The sequence below is a fragment of the Mauremys reevesii genome, linkage group 6, assembly GCF_016161935.1.
Source record: "Mauremys reevesii isolate NIE-2019 linkage group 6, ASM1616193v1, whole genome shotgun sequence".
Lineage (NCBI taxonomy): Eukaryota > Metazoa > Chordata > Testudines > Geoemydidae > Mauremys > Mauremys reevesii.
Window position 1 is genome coordinate 54,865,109 of NC_052628.1, and position 26,956 is coordinate 54,892,064.

The window sequence follows — 26,956 nt, forward strand, 5'->3', positions numbered from 1 at the left end:
CCCCCTGCAACAAAAAACAAAAAGCTACTATAAAATTTAGGTGCTGGGAAAAATTAGGCAACCTGAATAGGCCACTATGGCTCCCCCTATAACTATATATAAACTTAGTGTCCTTTACAGGTGTCCTATCAATAATTAGTGCTTTCCTATGTGGGAAACTAGGGTACAATACCCACCCATCCTGATAGGTCACTGGGATAGCTGCATAGCAGCAGCTGGTGGGCCTGAAGCTTAGTGCTTGTGTTGCTTAAACAGTTGATCTTTCAAAACATTGGCCACAAGTAGTTCAAACTGAACACAATCTCATGATTGAGCCCTATGATAAAATTTCCAAACTTGTCATGTAAATAGTAAAGTGTTCTTAAGTCACACCTTCTCACAAATAGTTTCATAGCAAAAGTTTTGTAGCTATCTACATAAAGCACCTCAAGACAGAAAGGTTTTTTGTTAAAAAAAAGTTTATTTTTCACAAGGAAGAGCAATAGGAAATAGTTTTCCACTTTTTCTGAAATCAGTCTACAAGGACATATTCAGCACCAAATTGGGGGGGGGGGGGAAGGGAGAAAGGAAAAAAAAATACAAACAGCCATAGAATATAATCCATAAAGCAAACATTTAATATTGCACTTAGTTTCTCTTAACATTTTGGATTTTACTCATTTTTTTCCTAATTCAAAAATCAGGAATCTAGCTTGAATACTGGGCTAACAACTGTGATGCTCACGTTTTATAACATCAGGAATTGACCAATATTTATATAACAAGAAAAAATAATGCCTCTAAAGAACTGCGTAAAATACTTTAATGGAAATGACTATTTGACAACGTTTTTAGAACTCTGAATCTGATTAAACTTTCTGATGCAGTGCCAATTATGATGATATTGGTCAATCCCGCTTCGTATGTCATTTTTCATTATATTGTGATAAGTATTTAATGCTATGCATATCCAACAATTGTTCCCTAGTCTGTTTCAAACAAACAAAAAAGGAAAAAAAAAATTAAGGAAAAAACCACCAAATGCCCTTTTATGCCAACAAACCCATCAGTTTTTTTTCCTTTTTGTGGGGGAAGGGACATTAAAAAAAAATGGTCTAGTAAAATTAAAAAAAAAAAAAAAAAAAAAAAAATCACCCAGCTTCCTTATTATCCAGCATATTAGTTTGCTTGCTGAATCCCAAACCCTTTAACTGAATCACTTAAAACGCGACTCGTATTTACACTGGGGTTTTTTTTCACCCTGTCATTTTTAAACATGAAGTGTCTTCCATGTTTTCATAAAGGCCACTTATGGAAAAGCCTATTTTGTTTTTTATGAAGCCTAAAAGCAAGACAGCATTCCGGCATTCCACCATGCCAGAGACTTAACTTTTATTTTCAACCACTTTGTAACACATGGCATTAAATGACAGAATATACATGAATGTTAAATAGCCAACCCAAGAAACACTATTTTTGTTAAAAATCGTGCTTGAATTCTTTCTGAAAATTTTTTATACATGAACAGCTTTTGCAAATGAACCTATAAAATTCCTAGTGCCTACATCCTGATACTTGTGCTAATGGATCCAATGGTTCTCTGCCCCTGTGCACCTGTCCCAAATACTCTGACAGTTTACCCCTTCCACAATGTGCAGGGTGGAAGCCCCCAGTCTTCAAGTAGTTGAAGTTTTCTACATATGTGGCTGTACAGTTACAATCTTTTTGCTTGGATACATGCTTTTAGTTCAAGGGCACGAAAGGGAATCAATCATTAAGACAAATCTCTGCTAGCTAATATTCTAATAGGGCTGATAATTTTGCTATTCTGGCCCCGTTTCATTTTTCTGAGAATCTTTTATTGTTTTACAATTTTGTAAATGCTGAAGATCAACACAAAGTACACAAACAGCCATCTCACCAACCCTATACTCTTCTTGCACTTTAAAATATACTTTTAGACTAGAAACTCACTATGTATGTATAGATTTGGTGATTATGTATAAAAATAAATTCAATTTCCCTTTCCACCTCACGCTGAATCATGAACAGTACATTACTATTTCTTGTTTAAAACCCTTGGCTGGTGTCTGCTGGTGCTGCCTTCTTTTAAGCTTCAAAACTTGACCGATCTCTTTTGAAGATGCAAAAAGATAAAAAGGGAACGAGGGTGCATTTGTTACTTATGGGTATGTCCCTTTTCTAAATCCCCCTTTCAAATAAAAACCAAAGGAAAAAAAACAAAGAAAAAGTAACAGTGCAACATAACAAAACACACATAGCTTTCCAACGGTTTGGCAAGTGATGAGTTCACCTGAGATTAAGTGATTTTAGGCAGTCTGTAACAAAATGCTTCTTTGCGGTAATAGTAGAAAGGCAACAAGTTCTTAAAAGAAATCAAGGTATACAATCTTGCAGAAGTCTATTTTCTCCTGTTAATTTTTTTCCATATAACTGTTGCGTGTCTACTACAGTAGGCTGCAAAACATACAGCAAGAAGGATTGGCTTGAAGGCATTTGATGTTCGTAAATAAATCCACAGCTGAAGAGGTGATACATGATCAGTCTACTAGGACAATTCTGAGCATGTGCATACGTAGGTAAAGTCCAGGCTACATTAAATTAAAAGAAAAAAGTCAGTGCATTTGTCATCTTAAAGTTACTGTTTTTTCAAAGCTTTCTTTTTGCTCCTTGTTGTGCGGACCACAAACAAGTTAGAAGGGGTAACAGTCCAGCATAAATGAGAAAAAGCTGTAGTGACACTGAACCGCACAACATAAGCAATGCGCATGTGCAAATTTTCAAATCAGAAGAGAATGTCCTCATCCCTCTTTTACAACATGGTGAGTGTTTTGACACATATTACCATAGGCTAATAAGGCTGCTCCTAGTATGTGCCAATATTTAAGGGAAAAAAGCTCAGGTCTTCAAGCATGTGGAGCAGTCCTATGATGTTGTAGGCTTCAAAAGCATGATCAAAGGTTGTTTTCACTTATTCACCGTTTCACAGGCAAGAGCAATACCACTTCCTTTGAAAGTATCTCTCTGATATGACGCCTCGATCCTCAACACGGCAGAGATATGACTAAAAATCCAAATCAAGTCAGCTAGTGAATGATTCCTTCAACGAGAGGGACAAGATGGTCTGTCATCTGTGGGCTGATCTGGGTTTGGATCAATCTGAATGGAAGGAAAAAAATAGAAATTTAGTTTACAACTTTTTTTTTTTAAATTAAGAATCAAATTCACAAGTTACAAATATTGTGATAAACAAACAAATACTGTGCCCGATCCAAAGGTCACTAAAGTCAATAGAAAGTGACTGCTGACTATACTGGACTTTGGATCAGGTGACCAATTATCCATATTGGCTTGTATCCAATACATCCATGTTTAATTTTTTGTATTTTAAACACAATGAAAGGCTATAGCTATGACCTGACAGTACCATGAGTTTAGGCATAAAGAGCTAATCATGTAAACAATGAAAATTAATGGATAAAAAAACCATTATAAAGTGTCATTTCTAATTATTTGCAAGGCACAAACAATTTTCAGTTATTTGAAATGTGTTGAATAGTTTGCTTAAATGATATTTTATATGAAACATGATTTTTGCTAATGATATCATTGAGTATTACTCATGAACTTATACTGATGTATTTCACTAATTTATCAAATGCAGAAATTTTTCTTGAAAAAGTAGATAAATCAATAAAACAGTCATTTTAGTTTTGGTCAAGAACTATTTTAGAACAATTTGACAGTTAACCAGTTTCTGCTATTGAGGTGTTTCAAGGTCATGTAGCTTTACTCTCCCTGCTTCTCATTTGTTGTAACATACTATCTCGAAAAGAAAACTATATTAGCTATCTTACATATACAGCTTAGGGGGCAATATTGTACACTGTCATTGTACTGTCTAAAAATCAATAGGAGTTAGAAACTTATGGCCTTTTGAAAATCTCACTAGGTGCCTTTCTGCATATATAGGCAATGTATATGGATACCTATGAAAATCTGGCTTGTTGCGGTTTTTCATGAAAAACAGCAACAATACCCAAATCAATAGTGGATTGAATTCCTTGGTTTGGAGTCTTCAGCATTACAAATCAAAACACAGCTGGTTTGTTAGTGTTCCGTGTGTGGAGTATTACCATTCTACAATCTAAACTAATAATGTTACTTTCTTAACATGTAGAATTGACAAAAGTACAGCTAAACAAAGGATAAAAAGTGTTGTTCTTTTATTCTACACAAATAGTTTTCCTTCTTGCAGTTACAAAAGATATCACTCAACAGGCACTGATACTGCCTGCTCATCCCAAGGTGTTTTATAGAGCTTAAAATCCATCCCAGATGGCATTGAAGAATCTTATATTTCAGGCAGATTTTAAATCAGCCTGGTCCAAGCATGTCACTTCCCAGCTGGCAGCTTATTCTACAAAAGTGGATTCTGATTATGAAAGCCCTGCCTCAGAAGGACTTCAGAGAATAGAAAGAGACAAGCCAAATAGCCAGCACTGGCTAACCTGAAATGGCAGGCAGAAAAACTAATTTGAAGGAGGTATGAGATATTCTGGACCTAAACAATGTTAAATGCTCTCTAGATCAACAAGAAACCAAAAAAAGTCAACTCAGTACTTGAATACTAACCAAAAGAATTAAAACTGGAATCACAGGCCTATTGATGTAGCTACATTTACCTAGTGCTATGTCTGATTAGGCCTAGTTGGCCAAACTGGAATCACACTTTAGTAATCCAATAAAATGAAAAAATATGAGCTATTGACCAATATAGTGCCCCCCATTCCTATCAAACTATAGCTTTATACGTACTATTGAAGTACCTACTGATAGTCAAAGGACATATTGCAAATGTAATTGTACTGTAAAAGGTAATTACAAGAGAGAGAGAACTTGATTCCACTATAAAATCAATATTCTGGATAATTTGCAAAAAATTTATGGAATTAGCACAAAGGTCTGCCAACGGGCTTCTAGTCTCTTAGGAGCTAACACTCGAGATCTGCAGCATACATAACTATCAATCCTGAATATACCACCTTTTAAACATGGTGAAAACTGAGGGTAGCATACATCAAGGGATATAAGATGAAGATGGATGATATAAAATATTATTTTTGTCCTCGTTTACTATTAATAGACTTAAGGTTAGTGGCCCAATAGAAACAAGAGTAATGAAGTAAGAAAGTGATCAAAGAATAATCAGCTCACTCCAGTGAGAAATTTTAGACTATAAGGAATACCTCTTACTCCTACTTACATTAGAGTAAGATGTGGGTGGCTTGGGAGCTCTGAAAAAAAATCAGGTGATTTCTGTTGTGGAGCCTATCTATAAGACTAGAGCCAAAATTTTCATAGACAGGGGTCTTAAATTAACCTCTAAATCCATCTGTAGGCACCTCAAAATAAAAGTCGCCTGATTTCATTTTATTAGAGATAATGAGCACTTGCAGCTGCCACTTTATAGGCCAGGTTATGCTGTCAGCTACACTGGTGTACATCTTCACTAGTCAATGAAGTAAATGAAATACTTCAGAATTATACTGGTGTAAGTGAAAGAAAATCTTGCTCCATGTTTTGCGTTAGTGAGTGATTTATATAAATGTTAGGGGGTGGAACCCAAAAGTTCTTTTTCTGCTTATTGAACTTTTGCTACTAGAATGGAGAATGCAAAAAAACGCAAAATAGACTGTTATGGCTAACTGCATTTTTGTTTGCTTACCTCTGAATAGAGAGGTGGAGGCAGAAAACGAAACTCCTGGATATATGCAAATAATGGTCCTTGAAGTGCCCTCTCAAAATCATCACAAGCAGCTATGGGTACAAGGCTGGACTGCCTTTGCTCCTCTGTGACCACTTCTGCATAGCTAGGAGGTGCTGTAGGGAAAAGGTACACGCAGTTCGAACAACAGTTCTTATGCATGTCAAAATACAACACATGACAAATATTAAACTTTATAATTTGCACTAGGTAGATAAAAGTGCTCAGTGACAAGTGTTATAGATGGTCTTGTGTGTAACAGTCCATGCTATTTAACTTAAATCTAAGAAAATAAGTTTACGTTAAGACACGTTGAGAATTTTCATCTACTTTGGTTTGACTGTCTCCCTGAAATCCAAACAGGAATCCCCACATTTTCTGTAGGGGGAGCAGGGCAACCTCACATTCCTGTGGATCCCATACAGGGTCTCTCCCTGGCCTGGGCTGCAGACTAGGTACCCCAAAAGGAGGGAACGGGGATGCAAATCATCATTTCCCCCCCCCTCCAGTCATGTGGAGAATTCCCATAAAAAGGTAATATAGACTGTTACCTTTCCACAAAGCATCTGCTACCAAGGATCCTGGGGTCACAGTGAGACCTTGGTAGCATAGCTGCAGTGGGCTGCACTGCCTCAGACAGAGCTGATGTGGAGGTACTCAGATTCCACAGATGGCCCTGTCCTTCTGTGCACTGATTCCACTGAACCTGCCAGTTGTTGTGACAGATTACCTTTCTGGGGTTAGGAGAGGCAAAAAGGAACTCTAACCTCATGGTGGAATGATGTGGAGGAGATCTCAACAAGGTAGCAACCCTGAGGAGATTTCCTCCTGCCCTGTGTCTTTTATTACAGGAGGGGATAATCTAGGTCTTAATATATCAGTGAAGTGTTAGTCAGGGGGGAAAATAAATAAATAAATCAAGAAAAACTGTGAATTGTTTGGGAATTGTATTGTCAAGTTACCTTCAGGTCTTTCAGGCAGTGGCAGACCAAGCCAGTTCATATTCATGCTACACTGACTGCTTACACTTGACGTTCTGCTGCCAAATGGATGTAGAGGAATAGTACCAATGACAAGTGGTAAATTAAGGAATAAATCCATTGCTCCAGGAATATCAACATACACCTAAAAAGTAAGTGACAAAAAGGCCATGATTAAATGTTGAAACAGATGGTCTTTGTGGTTTTGTATGAGCCCTTTGATTTAGTGAGCTAAATTCTGCTCCAATATACACATGGGTCTTGCTTCTCTTCCTCCTTTAGGATCAATCCTGAAAAGTGCTGAGCTCCCTGAAGTCCAACCAAAATAAATGGAAGCTGAGGATTCTCATCATCTCTCAGCATCGAAGCCCAGCTGCATGTTTTCCACTTACATTATATATCTACTTAGCTGACAGGCAAATATTTTAAGATCTGCCATGGTTTTAACCAATCACCCTTAGCAAATTTCCTGCTGTGATGTGCATTTGGAACTTAAACTATTCATTATAATGCAGCAAGGATTACTGCTGAAGATATGTAGGTTTCACAGCCAACTAGCCAAAAATATCTAAGTTTGTGTGGATGTCTCCATGAAAATTATTCATATCATATACGCCAGGGGTCTCAAACTCAAATGACCACGAGGGCCACAAGGACTAGTACATTGGCCCAAGGGCCACATCACTGACCCCTCCTCCACCCCCCCAACACGCTGCCACAGCCCTGCCCCCACTCCACCCCTTCCATGAGGCCCTGCCCCGCTTCTTTCCACCCCTTCCCCACCCCCAATCCAACTCCTTCCCCAAATCCCTGCCCCGCTGTTTAGCAGCGGGAAGCGCCTGGCGGTAGGCAGAAGAGTGGGGACGGGCAGGGGAGGGGAGGGGAGGGAGAGAGCTTTGTGGCCACAGGAAATACTTGGGGGGGGGGGGGGAGAGACTCCACGGGCCGCGTGTTTGAGACCCTAATATATGCTTTGAGACAATCTGAGCATTTTACTTACCATTAGTGAGTATTCTACACGGATTATACTACAGTCAAGGATAGAGGGGGAAACAGGTGGAATTTTCAACTGTTTCCCATTCCAGGTTTCTGTTTTCCCAGATGACAGGGATTCCCCACGCAAGTTGGCAACAAGCTGTTTTACTTCCTTCATTTTTCCTTTGGCATAGAATGCCTGGGTTTGATAAATGGCTGCCTTTGGCACCACCATACGGGAAGAGCAGTTTTCAATCTCAGCAAAGATCTGAATTGATTCACCTGGAACAAAACAGAATTTCATATTGTTCTTGTTATATTACATAGCAACTGCAAAAACATTTTCAGCAATCTAAACATGGTTACAATGGGCCAGATGCTGCTCTTACTGAACTTACTGGCAAAACACCCATTGATTTCAACAGAAACAGAATCATGCACGACATAAGCAAATATAACAAAATGTGCAGTTTATGTACTATAACAACTTGAAGACAGCTACTACTTGGTCTGTTTTGATTAACAGCATACTCACAAGTACTTATTATTTACATATGGCTATACATGTAAAAGGGTACTTTTTAAAAAACAAGTCTTTTTTTCTGTAACTACTCTGCTACGTACCTGGGGTGTAGCCCTTCCTTTCAATTTTGGCACTTAAGGATATTGGGCCTGAGGTACAAAACCAACAACAGAGAGTCTTTTCTTTTGTGCCTGCTTGGGGTGACTGCAAAAGAACAATAGATACCCGTGATTAAATTTGGGTTCAGTGCAGAATAGAAGTACCTCTACATATCTTTTAATCAACACAGAGGAATAACCATTAGAGTTTAAAGGCCAACTCCTGCTGCTTGTTTTAATCATGAGAATAGTCCTGTTCACTTCAACAGCATTATGTAAGTAAAGCAAGCAAGTTTTGTCCTAAAAAGTCATCCCAGCACTAGCGGTGGTAATTAACTAAAGAGCTACCCATGTCATGCTCATCCTCAACTCTGACAATTTAAATTAGAAAATACTGTATATGTGACAGTTGGTGGCTTTTTAGCCCATATTTCTGCAACATACTGTCAGTATAACTTTCCATATAATAATCTGTAATTAAGACATCTTTCCACATTCCATTTTACTTTTGAAAAAGTAAAAATAAATTAAAAAAATCCCTATCCCTGGCTACTTGAATATTGATCCTGCTGCCATTCCCATCTAAATCAATGTATTTCTGTTGTTGCCTTACATGAGATCAGGGCCCTGATCCAAAGCCCACTGAATTGTCTAGGAAAATCCAACTTTTTTCATCCACACACAAAAGAAACCTATTTCAATGGACTGTATTTTATTCATTTTTTTGCCTACATTACCATTTGAGCAAAAAAGAAAAGGGATTTCAGGCCAGATTGAAATGAGTGTGCCTCACGGAAAACATCTCAATGCAATATCTAAATAGTTCAGTAAGATAAAATTTGAGAAAAATATTCTACAGAATTGTGATAATTTCTCCCCATTGGCAGACAATATCCATATTGAAGTTATGAATAATGCACTGTAGTACAATTTTACTTTGCATTTTTAAGTTAGCAGTCTATTGTTGAAAGATTCATAGGAGTAACACTGCTTCTCAAAAAAATAAATTATTCTTTATTAAATCAACAAAGAACAGTTAATACAATTTTCTCTTGAAAGAGAGATTTCATAGTTTATCATGTATGCAGTTCACCACTGAAGTTAAATGTAGATTATTTAAAAATAAGCAACTCCAAGTACTTGAAGTTTGTTTTCAAATTGTCAGCTATTAGGAGTTGCTCAAATGCAATATTTAAAGCATAGTTGCAGTTTAACGAGCATATTAGTAAAAATTGAAGATTTTGATGTTGTTTCAGTTATACTTTTTTTGTATGCCAAAAAAACAAAACAATTAGTAATTCTGTCAAGTCTTACCAGTAATGAAGGAGTGTTGATATCTATATGTTCAAAGACTGTAAATTCCTTCTTTAATTTTACTGGTAAAAGCCAAGGCCTGTGCAATTCGGCTTTCACCCAATAGCGCACACTGCCATGTCTGCCTTCGAATGAGGTAGCAAGTGGTCTGTGCAGGACACAAAGGTCAAAATTGAGTAAGTCTTTATCCTCTCTTTCTAATAGTGATACAACTGATCAGAATAAGAATCAATAAGTTGTACAGTATTGTTTATGCTGCATAATATTTAAGCATAACTTATTTGCAAAGTTTCCATATTTCAAAAGGGATTAAGTTTGGGAGAAAAAATCTCTGTAGTTGAATTTTAATTCATTTTACAGTAGGTATGTCGAAATTTTCACTATCATAGGAATTTTGCTAGATCATGCCACAAGGATACACATTTCCTTTAAACTTACAAGAAGCTACTTTTAAATCTGGAATATATGAAGTTCTAGGACAAAGTAATGCTAACAACAGTTTTAAAATTAGTATGAATTGCTCCAATTGCTATCTGTGGTAGTCTATTTTGTAGATTAACTATTCTGAGTACTGTTTAATTGTGCCTTCATTCCTATTGTATCTGATTCTTCCTTAGCTAGTTTAACCTCTTGCTCTTGTAGTTGACTTTAGACAACCTAGTTCAGACATTACAAAAAGCTGCCTGACCAACCCCTATGTTTCTCTAACATTGTAAAATAACTAAGAGCCTCAATCTGCAGTATTCTGATTTCCTGAATTGTACTTCTGTATTTCTACATCCTAGAATTTCACACAGAAAACAGGAATTAAACACAGCCTCACTGTTCTTATGCAGTGCTAGAGTTAATTTCTTTCAACCTATAGTTTGACACCTCTATCTGTACATCTGAGAAATGTGCTTACTTTTTCTCAGTGCTATTAAAATCCAAGTTGAAGGCTTTTATCAGCACCCTATTTTTCAGCACTTAACCAGTGAGTTTATACCATGTTTATACTTTAAGCCATTTTCTAAGAGGGACATCCCATTTCTTTATACTTTATACCCTCCACTTTGCTATACTAAGTTACTCTTCAGGCTTTTATCATCAGTTCTCTCTTTCTAAAGTTCTTCATCATGAGCTAATTTCATGGTCGCTTTTAAGTCATTAACATAGTAAAAAAAAGGACTGTTTTGACCAGTCCTTGTAATAATTTACTTGTCTTCTTCCATCTCAAACTTCTACATCTCCTAAGTCCAGTACCATTGGTTTTGAAGTCCAAACCTACTACTCAGGTTGTTCACCCATATGTTTACTTCCTGATTACTTTCCTAAAGTCTAGTCCCAATTACAGAATGGAAAACCATTTTTTTTTTCAAAATGAGAACAGAATTTTGTGAACACACAAGCAGAGTCTGTATAACAGAGTTTGAGTCAAAAGAGCATTCTGAATATTGGTAAATTATGTTCTCATCTGAGTGCCCAGCTGGCTTCTAGAATTCCATAGAGAGGTCTTTTTTAATGTGTTTCTAGTCATACTATAGCATTTCCAGCAGTATCACATTAGTCCAACTGAGCCTGAGAAGTGCTGAGCATCTGCAAGTTCCATCGAAGCCATGGGAAATGCAGGTGCTCAGCATCTCTAATAATCAGGCACTTTATTGGTTTTAATGTAGAAGTTAGGATATCCCAACTTGCATGGTATTTATCCAAGGTTTTCTATCTTAATTACTTGTTTTATATTGAAAGTCTCCTCTCTGCTTCTGTTCTTCCTGTTACTCTCTCTCATTACTTAGCATCCACTGATATTTGAGTTAAGCCCATGATGTTGATATCTCCTGTGTATAAATAATTTCAGACCTCCCATTTTTGCATTTATGTACACTTTAGTCATTTTCTCAGAGGGACATCCAATTTCTTTATGTCCAGATTACATTGTTAAAGTATTAACATTGCCTGACCTAATATTGTTCCTTGCTATCTATCCATCTGCTTGTTTCTACCCTGCTTTCTGCATAACCACCCTCTTGGAAAATATATGTCCCCTTCTCCCCCCCCCCCCATTTACTAGTCTAAACTCTCAAAGGTGTTTACCCCTCTGTTCAGATGTAGTTCATTCTATCACATCTGGTCCAAATAAACCCAAATGGATTAGTATTAAATTCTCTTCTTATCACTAACTCTGCTTATCTACAGGGCTCCAGTAGAATCTTGATTCATCAGGAAGTGATCTCAGCAACTTTGCAGGGTCCAGTGGTCAACTGGTTCCTTTACCCTCTGTATAGTGAGTAAAACATTGCATGGGGTATGACCAAGTAGCACACATTACATTTGCAACAGGTCACAAAAGGAAATGATTGCTGCCCTTCAATCAATAGCCCTAATTTTCAAAATGTTTCCACTTAGAATAAAAGTAATCTCTTTAATAGTTTAATAGGACTATGTCCTTGTAGCATGTTTTAGTGGAATCCCTACCACCATTGAAAAGGGTTTTATTTCCCCCCCCCACTAGAATTTTCCATACAGTGCTTGCTTTCATAAGTATGTATTTCAACATTATTTCATACAGCATTGGTATTATATGTGGTACTTACGTCTGTGGAAGCTCAAAGCTGAATGCATATTCATGCCTTCCTGAATGAATAGTGTTGAGGCCTTCTTCAGAATTGTCATCATCTAGGAAGAAAAAACCCAAAAAGCTATTTCACCTGTGAACATTTTACATATCACAATATATTACATAGGTTTCTTGTTCATACTGTAAGGGATTAACATCTGAACTCTTAAAAATTGTATCTTAGTAAGAAATATCACTATCTATTTGGATTCAATAAAACAAAAAATTGTTAAATATAGGCAACATGTTTAACATGCTTTTATGTAAAAGGATTCTAGCCACAATTTTAATAGAGAATATTCTTGATTTGAACATAGGCTTGGATGTGATTATTACAACTCCAGTGTTTATTTAAACATATTACAAAATTATAATGGGAATAACTTTTCAATACAATTTCTAGGTGTCTTAAATGAAATAGCTTAATGATATTCAAAAAGCAATTCCATGTTATACTGACTATGGAGTATGCACCAGAAGATTAAATTTAGCAATTCATCTTCCTTTTATTTCCTACCTAGCAACAGACGTCAGAAATTAGATAAAAAAATCCTGTTCTGTAAAAAGATGTGGGAAGTACTTGCAAAATCAAAGGGTGTGGAAGGGTGGCTAGCTACTACAAAACAATCAGCCTTGTTTAAAGCCAATCCATCTGAAGTGTTTTACACTTTAGTAGGTATCCAGGGAGGATCAGTTTGTCAAGTTCCAGAAAAGTTGACCTTCCTTGTTCTTATCTATGATTTCTTGATGTTAAACTGGATGTCCAATAAAATTTATTTTATTGTGAACTATAAAACTTGAAACACAGTCAAATTTTCCATTTTGAGGGAAGTCTGTTAAATAATAAATACTTGAATGCAAATTAAGTGGGTTAATGGGTATATCTGTATTCACCAGGGCCTGATTGAGAGCCCCCCCCAAAAAAAGGGGGGCAGAAAAAGAGAGTTTTGTTCTAGTCCTTCACACCCCTGCTCCCCAAAAGTGTGCTGCACTCTTGACTTCTTTACCACAGGTTATATGAAAGAGGCATAATATCTACCAAAAGGACAAAGAGTCCTGTAGCACCTTACAGACTAACAGAAGCATTGGAGCATGAGCTTTTGTGGGTGAATACCCACTTGGTCTGATGAAAGACTCTTTGTTGCTTTTTACAGATCCAGACTAACTGGGCTACCTCTCGGATACATAATATCTACAGGATCAGATAATTTACACCTCCTAAGGGAGATTTGTGCACATCTCCAGCATGCAATGTCACGGAAACTACATCCTAGGTTTTCACAAGGGCATTTTAGTCTTTATCCGTTTCTATTTTTTAATCGTTTCCTGGCACTGAAGTTTCTCTCCTTCTCCTCCTTTCTGCCAGCTCAGCACTCCCATTGAGTCTCAGCAGCAGCAGCAAAGCTGTGGTAAACAAGTGCTGAGCTGTCAATCACAGACCAGACTGGAGCAGGAGAGGACCGGCCTAAACCGGCGCGAGCAGCTCCCCAACCAGCCAGCCGCTCATATACATACCGTATACATTACACTAGCGCGTTTGCTCAGCACCTCCCCCACGCGCAACCCAGCTTGGCAGCCCGGGGGAGCCGCCCCTTGCCTGGGCTCCCGCTCCGCACGCTGCCTGGCAGTGCCGCCTCCCACCACGGCCGGGCGGGGCTCAAATCCCAGCCCGGGCCACAGGGGCCGGTGGCTAAGGGGCAGCCCGGCTGGGCCCAGGCACCGCACTAACGCCACCCTACGGGCCGGGCTCCCGCCGCACGCCCCGGGGCTCTCAGAGCCGGGCGCCGGCTCGCCCCGGCAAAGCGCGGGCAGGGGGCGCCGGGGAGGATTTGCTTCTCCTCGGTACCCCCCCCCCCGGGTGGGCTGGATCACTGGGCGCCCCCCGCTCCGGACCCGCCAGTCCGGTGCTAAGCCACGCGGGACCCTAGTCAGGGCAGAGCCGCTCCGGCCTCGGCCTCACGACTCCCCGCGGCCGAAGCCGGCAAGGCCCGGCGCTGCAAGCAGCGCGGAGCGGGTCTAGTCCGAGGGGCCGCGGCCAGAGCCGGGGGACGGCGAGCGGTTGTATGAACAGTGAGACTGCGGGGGGAGGGCCCGATCCTGCTCCCACCGAGGAGCCGCTCAGTTCACCGGGGGCAGGATCAGGCCCTAACCGCTCACGGCGCAGGGCGGCGAGCGGACACCGCCGCCAGCCGCCCCTTCGCCCCGCACGCTACGACCCCGGGACTAACTGGAGCCTGCGAGCAACCGCCCCCATCCGCCTTCCCCTCCTCCAATTAGCGGCCGGCATCGCCTTAGCAACAGGCTAACAAACCCCACTGGGCCAATGACTGAGTGAGCCCTGGGCGTGGTCTCTGTTACCAGGCTAGGCTGAGAGGTGCTGCCGGAGCTAAGTCATTGAAACTCCCTTTCCATTCAGCGCAGAGTGCACGGTAGCAGCAGTCGCTGGCTGTGCTGCTCAGCGAGCGGGTGCCTGAGCTCCTCTAAGCTCACAGTTTAAGTGAATGCACAAATCACCGGCGTTTACGCAACACACACTGCGCTTATCTACAAGTGCTTCTCATTTGCAAGCTTCAGACCTACTCCATCTTCCGTCTCCTGCTTCCCATCCAAACAGAGGTACGTGAATGGGACTGGTGGAAAGACACCTGAGATATATACTCACACATGCAAAGTCATTCTTGCTTTTAAAACAGCAATTGGGAACCTCTGTGGACATATTTGTGATCCTACACCCTGCTCTGAAGCATGCATACATTTTTGCACCTCTCTGTGATGGAGGTAGGGAATTCAGGGATTGCATATAGGGGAGAAGGCAAATGCACTTTGCACGGATGAAATGTTTGCACGGTAGGAAAATAAAGAGCCTTTTATCTCTATGCCTCTACCAATTATATTTACCTGCTTCCACCCTGGTAACTTAAACCCTTTCTATGATTGTGTAACATACACTAGGTAACTTCTTTACTGATATTCATTTCTTAGGGAGGAAAGGGGGGAAAATACCCTACTCATGCACCTATCTCTGCAGCAAATATACTGCATAGAGATGTAAAAAGAGAAAACAGCCGAAAATTACATAAACACTTTTAACATCATTTTCTTGTGCTAGGAATTAAGTCATCGCCATCACCTGACGCGTGTAAACCAATCTGCTAAGAGGAGAATAAGCACCCCCTCCCACTCCCCTGTACTGGTCCCAAACAGGATTGAACCGCTTCTAACAAAGGGTGGAAACTTCAGAAAAACAAGCTTAGTCTCCTATACTTCCACAATGTAACCATTCAAACAATAGATGAACAGTCCGAAGACCCACTCCTCTCTTGAAAATGCTTTATTCCCTTTTCCTAACCTAAATTAGATCATTTTCCACAGTACTTTTCATTTCCATTGGGGCTGGCACAGTAGGTTTCATTGAATGCAGGTTCCAGAACTCCCTAACTTAGAAATGATGGTCTAATTACACAATAATGGACTCTAAATGGCCTTTCAGACGGACTTCTTTACAGCTGTCTCACTGACATATAGTGTATTAAAAAATTCAGATATTTTACTAACTTGTTTAAAGCAAAGGAAAAAAAACCACACGTGGGGTGCTGACTGCATATGTCAAAATAAACCACATGGAATCCTTTATCTGCCAACAATTATCCATCCTTGAAGGATTATCACATATATAATTTGAAAATTGGAATTGTTTCCATAAATGTCAAAAGCAGAATTCGATGTATTAATTATATCTCAGTATGTATGACGAGATTACCAAAAAAAATGAACTAAACCATTTACATCTGATTTCTGCTCCAGTTTTTCTTAATCCCGTAGAGAGGCAAAAGCCTACTAATGTCTATCAGATCCATAGGACAAAAGTGTTTTTACATTAAACAAATAGAATCCCCATGCATTGGAAATGCGTATGAAAGGCTCTGTTTAAGGGCAGGTAGTTGGGAAAAGTCTTGTTTGTAGGCACTTTGCAGATGCACCTCAATGCAGTTTTAACAGTAAACGTCCATATCATCAAAATCTAAATCCCACAAAGAGGCACTGCACTTTTACTTTCGTATTTGTTCTGGTTTTTTATACCTGTACATTAAAAACAGGTTGTAATAACCAACAAGATACACGATACAATGCCGTACCCTCTTGCATCCAAAACGATTGTATATAATTTTAACTAGTGCAATAAAATGACTTACCTCTTTCGTGCCCAATTAAGATGTCTTTATGGTTGAAATATTCTACTTCTTCAGTGTAATTCTGTGTATAGGCAGTGTTGGATCCAGCATTTCTAGATTCTGTCCAGCGTACTTTTGCATGTCCTCTTGCATGAATTTTAAGAGATTTTACTCTAATTTCCCCAGTAACTTCTAAATTGACCCTTCCTGAGACTGTATCCCCACTAGAATAGACGGGGACATTGCTGTCATTGAGACAGTCAAAGCTTATTGTCAAACTCTTCACCTTCCCCAGCACCATGTTTTATAACAAAGTCTATAAAAATATATTGTAAGAAAAAAACAACAAAAGTCAAGATCTCATATGAAATGTGATCTTCACTTTACACTGATCAATACCTCTGCCGTGCAAAAAGTTTGCAGGCAGGATCAGTGTATTCTCTACAAACACTTCATTGGGATTGCTAAAAAGTAACAGCACTAGATGCTGTTCACAGCTACTACCCAGCTCTGTGGTCTCTGTACAAAGACGGGCTGGCTCTAGCCTGCCAGCTCACTTAAGACTAGCTTTGTGAAAAACAACCGGAGTGCGCATGAGCGGGCCGCTGCTGCTTCCCTTATAGGTGTAGCAGAGAAGACGAGCCTGCTGTGGAACAGAAGCGAGTGTCCTCTCCATTGTGTGTCTCCCCTGATGTGTGCTCGCTACCCTAAACTCTTTAAACAAGCCCTGCAGATTATTACCAAATAACCTCTAATAGCAGGCGTTCAGCATTATATTATAGCAGTAAGGATAGGGGAAGAGTGGGCTGAGAGCCAGAGCTTCAGGCAGCTGATTAAGGACACAGCCACAAGCCCAAACCTCCCAAATCATTTGCTTCTGGGTAGTGCTGTACTGGAATGGGGGTGAGGGAGTTTGAGGGAAATAAAACACATATTGGGGGTCTGAGACATTCTTCATCCCAAAGAAGAGTTTTTGGCTAGTTCATTTAATTCACTGCATCTGGTGCATTCCAGAAGGCAAAATATTTGCTCTCCAGTTCAGAGTATTTCAATGAGCCAGGAATAAAAGTCTATCTTGGCAGTAATGGTTTAGCACCAGCCAAAGAGTAGGATGAACTCCACCAGCATTAGCTAAATCCCTTTTCCATCCCTCCCATTCAGTTCTGGTGCTGGAGACCAAGAGAAGAACCCCACATAAATTCAACCTATTTCACTGGCGATTTCTCTGATCTCCTGCAATTTTTGTTTTAAAAGTTGATTTTTAACAGGAAAAGGGAAAAATATCTTTAAGCCTCTGTGCTTCCCTCTTATACACAATTAGGTCATTACAGACACCACCTACAATTTTTGTTCAGATTATTTCCACTTCTGTGTCCTGTGCCACCTGTAGGAATACAGTGGATTTAAAATCCTCCAAAAAGGTTTGGCATGAGTTTATGTATCAGACAGATTTTTTTAAAATAAAGATTCTATGAGAATTGGTGCAACTTGATATATAGATGAAAAAACAGAAAGTTTTAAACACTGACTTCTGAAATTAAGCAAAGCCTTCCATATATCTTGCATGGATTCAAAAAATATAGCACATTTGTGTGCTAAAAGACTTTTTTAAAAAGCAGCCAGAAACATAAGCATCAGACATACCTTAATTAGTGCATCTAGAAGCATTGTGCAAAACAACTTTTTAAACATCAAGCAAGGTGAAGTTTTTATTGTCACTTATTAACATGTAATTGTTATATAGTAACATTTGATTTGGGGAGGAGAAATAGGGGGAATATTGTCATTGCTTGACCAAATTATCTAGATTAAATTCAAGGCTACATTTCTTTTTCTAATCCCTTGTTTATTGAAATAAGCATTTCAGCATGATATATAATTTAAATGATTAATGTTAAACAGATTAATATGTGTTAACAGTTATATTGCTCTGATTCTGTGAATTATGTATCTAAAATAAAGTTCAGAGAAACAGCTTTGCTTTGTAGCATTGTGCTTATATTATTTTCTTAAGTCTTTCACATTTTCCTTTCGTCGACAGCTGGTGAAAATTCTCATGCTGTTTAGTTTGGGAGACTGTGCTATTTCCTTCCAATCTCTTAATACGTTTTATGTTTCTGCACCATCTTGTGGTAAATAGGGGGAACTTACACAGACACTTTGCAATGGTATTTCATCCCTTTCCTGATGGTTTTGTTCCTCTACTCCCATATATGTGTGCAGAGAGTCTCTTCCATGTGCAGATCTTCCCTCTCCCATGTGAAAGGGAGATGGTCATCTGCTTCAATGGGTCTGTTCCCCCCCTTGAGTCCTCAGAGTCTGCTCTGGGACAGTAGCTGAAAACTGTTTGGGCCATGTATACTCTCACCTTGATGTCCCCTCCCACAAAGATCAGGCAGAAAAGTTAAGACAAGATGTTGTCTTTTCTGTAGTGTCCCTCCAGGGATTCTGGCCAGGAGTAATCCATGTAGCCGTGCCCCATGGCGCTAATCTCCTGCGGATCCTCTGGGATCTGCCAGGTTTGAGAGCAGGCCCTGTTGCTCGTACATGAGGAAAACTCCTGCTAGTCCAATGGAACGATGTTTATGGAGATTTCCTCCTACAGAAGTTCTTCTCGTGTTTTTTTTCTTACATGGGAAGGGGATGATCCAGCCCACAGTATTTTTTTGACTACATAGCACTTGCTGCACAATTATTTTATTTTCAAATGTATTTTCCTTCACTATTGATGTGTTTTGTATTTATATTAGGGCTCCCTGCTTGGGTCATTTGAGCAGGATCAAATGTCCTGTTAGATGCTATAGTAACATCAAGTACCACCAACTTCAAGTGCAGCTCTAAACTGCTCCCTTCCTCCTCCCCCCTGTCACCCGCTGCATGCTGGGGCATGCTGGGGGCAGGAGAGCTAAGTGTTATGGCTATTTTGGGCTAGGGAGGAACCTGTGGATAGACAAAGAGAGAATTCAGGTCTTCTAGGCTGCTCCTGCTCTGTTGAATCTCTTGGGAGACGCAGTCCGAGACTGAGCCCATTTTAGTTAGTGGACCATCCAAAGGGACCAAGGAATTCAGGCTCAGGCTCATAGTCTCTGAACCTTTCAGATTTGCATGCACTACACTGTTGGTGTTTTGGGTTTCAACACTGCAGGGTAAATTTAACAAAAAATGTCCTCTTTCAATTTTTAAAAAGAGTTGTAGGGCCCACCTGAAGTGGGCCAGTTTTCAGGGCCAGTCCCAAATTCCTGTGCTGGCTTGCACAAACAAGGCTTATTTCCAGTTTCAGCTGAGCCATGGAACATAGGGTATGTCTCCACTGCAATCTGAGGTGTGACTGAAGGTTTACCCATGCTAGCATGGTTAAAAATAGCAGTGTAGATGTGTCAGTGTGGGCTTCAGCGCATGCTACCAATATGAGTAGGTACTGAGGGTCCCCGGCATGCTTACACAGACCATGCTGAAGCCTGCACCAGTACATCTACATTGCTATTTTTAGCTGTACTAGTGCAGGTATGTCGGCCCAAACTACAGTCACACCATAGATTGCAGGAGAGACATATCCATATACTCCAGTTACTTCTGGTCTGGAATGAGCCACAAGAGGCCTGGTCCATGCAACATTCCATCCCTGAAACTCCATTAGCCCCTGCCACCTACATCTCAGCACTACAGAAAGTGGCTCTGTTCCTTGCCCGACGCACAGCAGTCATCTTAGGCTTCCAAGCCTGGATCAGTGAGGCTCCTCCCTCATCTTCTCCACCCAGCAACTTTTCCACCTGTTTCTCCCCCATTCCCTCTGCTCTCAGTACCCTGACTCCACCCTCTGCCTCTTCCAGGCTCTTACACCAGCTCCCTGAAGATTATAAAGTATGGCTTGAGAGTGGCTGCACCTGCTCCCACAGGTGATGGCAGGCACAATTGCAAGTCTGCTAATTTTATTGCCAGCAGTGCCAGATTAAAAGAATTTTGGGGCCCTGTGCACTAAGGAATTTGGGCTCTCTCCTATCTTCACTCAGATTTGGCCCACCAGCCCATTCATCGTGACAGAAAGGTGGCTGATCCAAATCTGAGTGGCTCTGCGACCCTGCTCTAGTTCTGCTCCAGCTTCTGCTAGCCCTGTGCAACATGAACAGGGGCGGCTTAGCAAAGTACTCTTGCCCCATACATACCTCACCTCACACACAGATACCTAAATGTCCCTACCACTTCACATATACCCCAACAACCCTGCATCAGCCCCCACTTATCCTGACAGCTCCTCCACATGTCCCAGCAGCCCTGACATAACTCCCATTCACCGCAGCCCCCAGCAACTCAGCTCCTCTAGTCACAGTCTCCAAGATCTCCCACTCCCCCTCGCGACACCCTCCCAATCTCCCAGCAGCCCTCTATAACTCACTCCCCACTCAACCCATAGCTCCCCCTCCAATACCTTGCTCCCAGCCCCTCACCCACCATCCCGGGACCTTCCTGGCTATTCATTGATGTCCCCCTGGCTCAGTGCTCCACTCCTGTCCTGGATTAGGAATGCTCCTCCCTATCCTGGCAGACCAGCAGCTCCACTTACTCCCATCACCTGCCCTGCACTCAGACAGCGTGGGTCAAATTTGAGTGAGTGGCATTGCCAAGTTGTAACACCACTCCATTCACTCACATTGGCAGGCCACTCCTCCATTGTGATAGGCAAGGAGTGGCCAGGTCAACCCTGAGTGACGCTGCAACCCCATGCACCACACCAGGTCATGAGAATCCCTCAGGTTTAGCCTGTCACAATACCACCCATCCATATCTGATGGTCAGGCTCCACTGCCTGCTTCCCCCTTCACTCCCGCCCTCGTCCTGAGATGGGCCCTTTGCAAGTGGATATTGATTACTCCAGGCCTAATTCTGAGTCCCAGGATATGAGATATTTGTCTTAAAGATCCAGGTCTTGGATTCGTGTGATTAGGTAAGAATCTCATCTTTCATTGTTAAAAGGTACTTTTCTGGCCCTCAGGGTAGTGGAGAAAAGCTTGAAAATGTGATCCAAGTGCACCCTGAAGACTCAAAAATCTGAAGACAAAATGAGCTCAATGTGTATTATTTAAGAAAACTCTCATAATTCTTTGAGGCCTACCCCTATGATTTTTGAATACTTGGGACTGGCAATACTGTAATAAATGTGTTTTTAATTTGGGGGGGGGGGGTCACAGTCAGAGGCTTGCTGTGTGAAAGGGGTCACCAATACAAATGTTTGAGAACTACTGACCTAGCACCTTCTCTAGTTCTCTATTGACTCTCATCCAGTCCTGCTTGCCACCAAGGATACCACACACCCAGTTTGCCACTCACCCATCCAGTTCCCTTCCCAGGCTTCCACCTATTCACTCTGCTTGCCAGCTATTTAGCCTTTCCCCAACTCATTAGCTACCCATCCCCTCTTCTTCCCATTCTGCTTCATCCACACTCACGCCCTTCTGGGCTGCTTTGCCACTCATTAAGCCCTTCAACCTGTTTCTCACACAAGATGCCACTCACCTTCCCACCCTTCCATTCACCCTCCCTACCAGCTTCTATACAGACTTGTATCCACCCCCATCTATTACCTTACCATTGTGAATACTATCTATAATTTAAATATGTAACACTAAACAGACTAATGAATGCTGAAAGTCATTACTGTATCTGATTCATTTCAGGATATATATATGAAATAAAGTTCAGACCAACAGTTTTGCTTAGTGGCACTGTGTGTGCGCGTGCCTATACATATAAATAAATCAATAAGTCATTAATATTTGCTCTTCATGTAAATTCTAATCTGTTTTGTCCTTGAGATGTTATGCTAATTTCTTCTGGGCTGCTGAAAATGTATATGTTCTATGCCATCTTGTGGTGAATATGGTGCATTGCCTGCCTTGGTATCAGGGGTGGCTCCAGACACCAGCGCAGCAAGCACGTGCCTGGGGCGGCAAGCTGTGGGGGGCGGCCTGCCGGTCACTGAGAGGGCGGCAGTCAAGCAGCCTTCGGTGGCATGCCTGTGGGAGGTCCGCCAGTCCCGTGGCTTTAGCGGTAATTCAGCGGCAGGCACTCTGAAGGCGCGGGACCGGCGGACCTCCCGCAGAAATGCCGCCGAATCCGTGTTAGCAGTGGACCGCCCACAGGCGTGCCGCCGAAGGCTGCCTGCCTGCCTGCCATGCTTGGGGCGGCAAAAAACATAAAGCCGCCCCTGCTTAGTATCTACCAGTCTTCTTCCTGTACACTTGTCCTCCAAACCTGCCATAATCATTCCCTCTTGTCCTTTGCAACCAGGGACCCATATCTTTCTCCACATAACTCCCACTACAAGACTCCCCCATTCACCTACTTGTTTCATGTCATCTCTCTCCACAACGCCCATTCCCTGGCCACCTGACAGATGTTTCTGTTTTTAATTTTTTTAACACCTGTTCAGTCACCATGAAAACGTTTCTATTAAGATAGAATAGCTTTCACCCCACCCATCCTTTAAAAACCCCACTTAATCTGGATTTAAGCTACTTGACAGTGGGTACAATTTTCTGAAATGCCTATGATTTAGGAGGCTAAGTCCCATTGAGTTTCTAAGGCCTGTTATATACTTAAAAAGTTTTCCCAGCATAGTTATATTGGTTGGACTTGTGAAAAAAATCACACTCCTAACTGACATAGCCATGCCAGCAAAAGTCCTAGTGCAGACACAACTATACCAGCAAAAAAAAAAGTATTTTTGTCAACATCGCATATTTTCTTTGGGGAATTGCTGTAAGGTATATTGGCAAAATAACTTTTTTGCCAATATAAGCTTTACGTACACTAGGAGGGTTTTCCGGTATAGCTATGCCAGTTGTATCAGCAACCCTTTCTAGTGTAGGTAAGGCCTAAGGTAGGCAGGGAATGCTACTGATATAAATCGCATTCAAAATCTGACTGATTGTAGCATAATGGGTTTTTGATATTTCTACCATGGCTGTGCAAAGGGCAAAGAAAGATTTCTTCCCTCCTACCACAGGAGTCTTAAAATTCTGATCAGTAGAACAGTTTTGGTGGACAGCAACCTGGTTAATGTGGCTTATTTGTATTGTGAAACAGGGACAAGTGTTTCTCACTGTAGGAAATTTTCAAATGTTGTATATATGAAAGCTTGAATTCAGACCAAGATGATTGTCTTTGTAGTTGAGTTTCCTCTGCTTGAGTTTCAGCTAGTTGTTGTTCACTGAGTTGTGGAGGTACTGTGGGAAGTGTGGACTATGATATGTGCATTAGATATATGCCCTTCTTTGTTGACACAAGCCGGAAAGGAAGCACTGTGGTCATTATTGGAGTCAACATTTCGCTGCAGAATGGCAAGGTTCTATAAAGAAGCAGTCATTATCAAACCTTGCTCATTAAACCACATCCTGAAGTGCCACCTCCCTTTCTTTAATTTCCTCTTTTTTGGGAAGATTGTTTAGAATAGGGGTCGGCAACCTTTGAGAAGTGGTGTGCCAAGTTGTTATTAATTTAAGGATTTGTGTGCCAGTAATACATTTTACATTTACAGAGGCCCGCGGACGGAACCCCAGACTGGCAGCGGGCTGAGCGGGGCTGGCGTTTGGGACCCCAGCTGGCAGGGGCTGGTGGACGGAACCCCAGACTGGCAGCACGCTGAGTGGCTCAGCTCGCTGCCGGTGTCGGGTTCCGTCTGCTGCCCACTCTGCGGTCTGGGGTTCTGTCTGCTGCCCTCTGCCTGCCGGGGTCCTGGTCACCAGCCCCGCTCAGCCCGCTGCTGGCCTCGGGTTCCGTTCAGGCAGGCAGCAGGCTGAGCGGGGCCGATGGCCAGGACCCCGGCTGGCAGCAGAGTGCCACTAAAAATCAGCTCCCGTGCTGCCTTTAGCACGCGTGCCGCAGGTTGCCGACCCCTGGTTTAGAATGTTATAGGTAGAGCATTCCAGGAGTGTCTTGAGACCATAGGTCTCTTTGACCCTGTTCCGTTTGATTTTAGAATGGAGACTGCACTGACTATGTTGACTGATTATCACCTTTGGAGATGGCTGAAGAACTGCTGTCAGTCTTTATGACCATTGACCACAATATGGTTTTGACACCAGTAATTCATAAGTTGCTATTGAGTAGTTCCATTACTTCTTTTCTGAGAGGTCTCTGAGAAGGACAGTCCGATGGTAAGGATGTTAGCCTAGGATTTAGGAGACCTGGGTCCAGGTCCATGTTCTGCCATAGGTTTCTACTGTGACCACAAGCAAGTCACTCACACCCAAATCAATATGAATTAGATGCCTAAATACCTGGAAAATGCTATTTGTTAATGAGACAACATATGCAAAAAATATGTTATTGTGTTTGTGTTTAGAAGATTACTAGACCTGAGTAAATAATTCATAACAAATAATTTATTTGATGAATTAAACCTTTTTTTCCTGTTTACAAATTATCTGCAAGCAAATTTGGATATTTTCCTATATATTTCTTATGCTAAAATATTTGGGGCTAGACCGACACCTACCTTTTAGGCATCCTGTCACCTACTGGAATCCAGCACCCTGAGTTAGGCAACCAGATTTCCTAGACAATGCATGGAGAGATTTAAGTACCTAAGGATAGGATTAACAAAGGCCAGCACACTGAATTGAGAGAAGCCTAAATTAACCAATAGGAAATGCTGAGGAGACTAAGCTCTGTCCCTCAAAGGCAGGTAGGCCCCTCATGGGAAACACCTCTTTCTCTGTGGGATATATGACTGTGAACTCTTGCTTGGAATTAGATGCCTAAACCAGGTCAGTCCTTTCTCACAAAAAAACGAGGAGGAACAAGGACTTGAGTCTCCCACATCCCAAGTGAGTGCCCTAATCACTAGGCTATAGTCATTCTCAGTCTCTCTGTAGCCTATGTCTATTAAGTATATCATACAAAGCAAAAGAGCTTCTACGGGAGAAATTGAAAGAGTCCTGCCCCAGAATATCCAGTGGTTGGGACATTTATTGGGAAATGGGAGAGCCGAGTTCAAATTTGTGCAGCACAGCACATGGAGCAGGGATTTGTGCCTATGTCTCCCACATTCTGGGTGAGTTGTCTAAACACCAGGACACAAGTTATTGGTGGAGGGAATTGCCCCCTCCAGCTGTATTTTTTGTGAGGTCTGGTCCTGTAGGCTTTCTTAGAGTGTGCCTACCAGATTGGGTTCTGCAGGTGAGATAGGTAAGGGAACATCTACTGTATATACTTGTTCATAAGCCGAATTTTTTTAGTAAAAAAGGGAAGCACCAGAGAAGGGGGTCAGCTTATGAATGGGTATAGAGAGGGAGAGGTGGGACACAGCCCTTCCCCCCCAACAGAGGGGCAAGGAGAGGCAGCAGAGCCAGAGGGGAAGAGGTGGGGCCAGAGTCTCTCTGCTTCTGGCCATGCTGCTCTCTCCCCAGCCTCGGAAGCAGCTGCAGCTCCAGGGTGGCAGTCTGCCGAAGCAGCTCCGGCCAGGCCAGAGACATCCTCCCCTGGCCCGCCCCAGCTAAGGTGGGAAGGGATAGGATGGGGAGAGTGTGAGGGCCTCAGGCTAGGGTGGGGTCATGTGTGGAGTGGTCACAGGGGTTACTCCCCTGACCCCCAGCTTCTCTCCTCCCCCCCCCCCAAAAAAAAAAAATTCATCACCAGTTGCTGTCCTGGCCCGTCAGGGTAAGCCTCTGGTGGGCTGGGACACTTTGTTTATTTAGGTTTATCTCCGTGCCTGCAGACGCTCGAGGTAAACAAACTGTCTTGGCCCGCCAGCGGCTTATCCTGATGGCCCAGGCACCAGTTTGGCGACCCCTGAATTATAGGGTCAGCTTATAAATGGGTCATAAAAGAATTCCATTTTTACTTATCCATCTTGAGAGGGTCGTCTTATAAATGAACTGGCTTATCATCAAGTATATATGGTAGTTTGTGAATCCCGCCAGAGTTTAGGAGTGAGCTAAACTCCAGGCATCAGGATTTAGGTGGTTTTGCATGTGCCCATTGGCTGAAATTTAGGTTCCTAGGGGACTATACTGGTGGAAATGTACAAGCCTCTGGACTTTAGGCACCTACAGAGATAGGTGGCAGCTTAGAGGAGGCTTTGAGGATCTAAATTTTGAACTTAGATGCCTAAAGTGGCAGTTAGGTGCCTAAATCCCTTTGTGATCTAGTCCTTGCTGAATAATTACTTAGAATAATTCTAGTGTGAAGCTCATTCCTATTAAGTCTTAAAAAAATAAAATTCAAGCTGTGTGATTATTTCCATTCCCTGATTTGATAAAATAACTCTTAGAGACCCTCAAAAGCAGCTTAACACAAATTTACAGCTATCCCTACTAAGCAAAGCACTTAAGCACATGCTTAAAGTTATGGTCTATGTGACCTTAAACTTTAAAATACATGCTTTGATGGATAATGATAGACTTCAGAGTCAGGGCCATAGTCCAGCTTCTGGTACTATGTCCACAGAAAATTAATTTAAAATTTGCTTTCCATGAACATCCCCCTATAGTTGTTTAAAATTTGCAGTTTCAGTCAAGATTCCTGCTAATAA

General features: G+C 41.6%; 1 protein-coding gene and 1 long non-coding RNA gene across 6 annotated transcripts in view; one reads left to right on the top strand and one right to left on the bottom strand.

Moving 5' to 3' along the window:
- Positions 1–1,238: 1,238 nt before the first annotated feature.
- On the bottom strand, positions 1,239–17,095 carry ARRDC3 (arrestin domain containing 3). Of its 5 annotated transcripts, XM_039544592.1 has the most exons (8): positions 16,447–17,086; positions 12,231–12,312; positions 9,658–9,805; positions 8,347–8,449; positions 7,748–8,004; positions 6,730–6,892; positions 5,729–5,883; positions 1,239–3,159 (listed from the first exon to the last, which is right to left on the bottom strand). In XM_039544592.1, exons 1-8 carry the CDS (start codon positions 16,724–16,726, stop codon positions 3,103–3,105), a joined length of 1,245 nt encoding a protein of 414 aa, XP_039400526.1. In that variant the 5' UTR covers positions 16,727–17,086; the 3' UTR covers positions 1,239–3,102. The 5 variants fall into 5 exon arrangements, with proteins under 5 accessions (XP_039400526.1, XP_039400529.1, XP_039400528.1 ...); XM_039544595.1 differs by lacking the exons at positions 9,658–9,805; positions 16,447–17,086 and adding an exon at positions 14,612–14,745; XM_039544594.1 differs by lacking the exons at positions 9,658–9,805; positions 16,447–17,086 and adding an exon at positions 13,769–13,939.
- The window catches only part of LOC120408072, a 111,470-nt gene continuing 99,258 nt past the window's right edge, over positions 14,745–26,956 (top strand). Inside the window, exon 1 of the long non-coding RNA XR_005600403.1 lies at positions 14,745–14,869. This is a non-coding gene — a long non-coding RNA (uncharacterized LOC120408072). The remainder of the gene's footprint in view (positions 14,870–26,956) is intronic.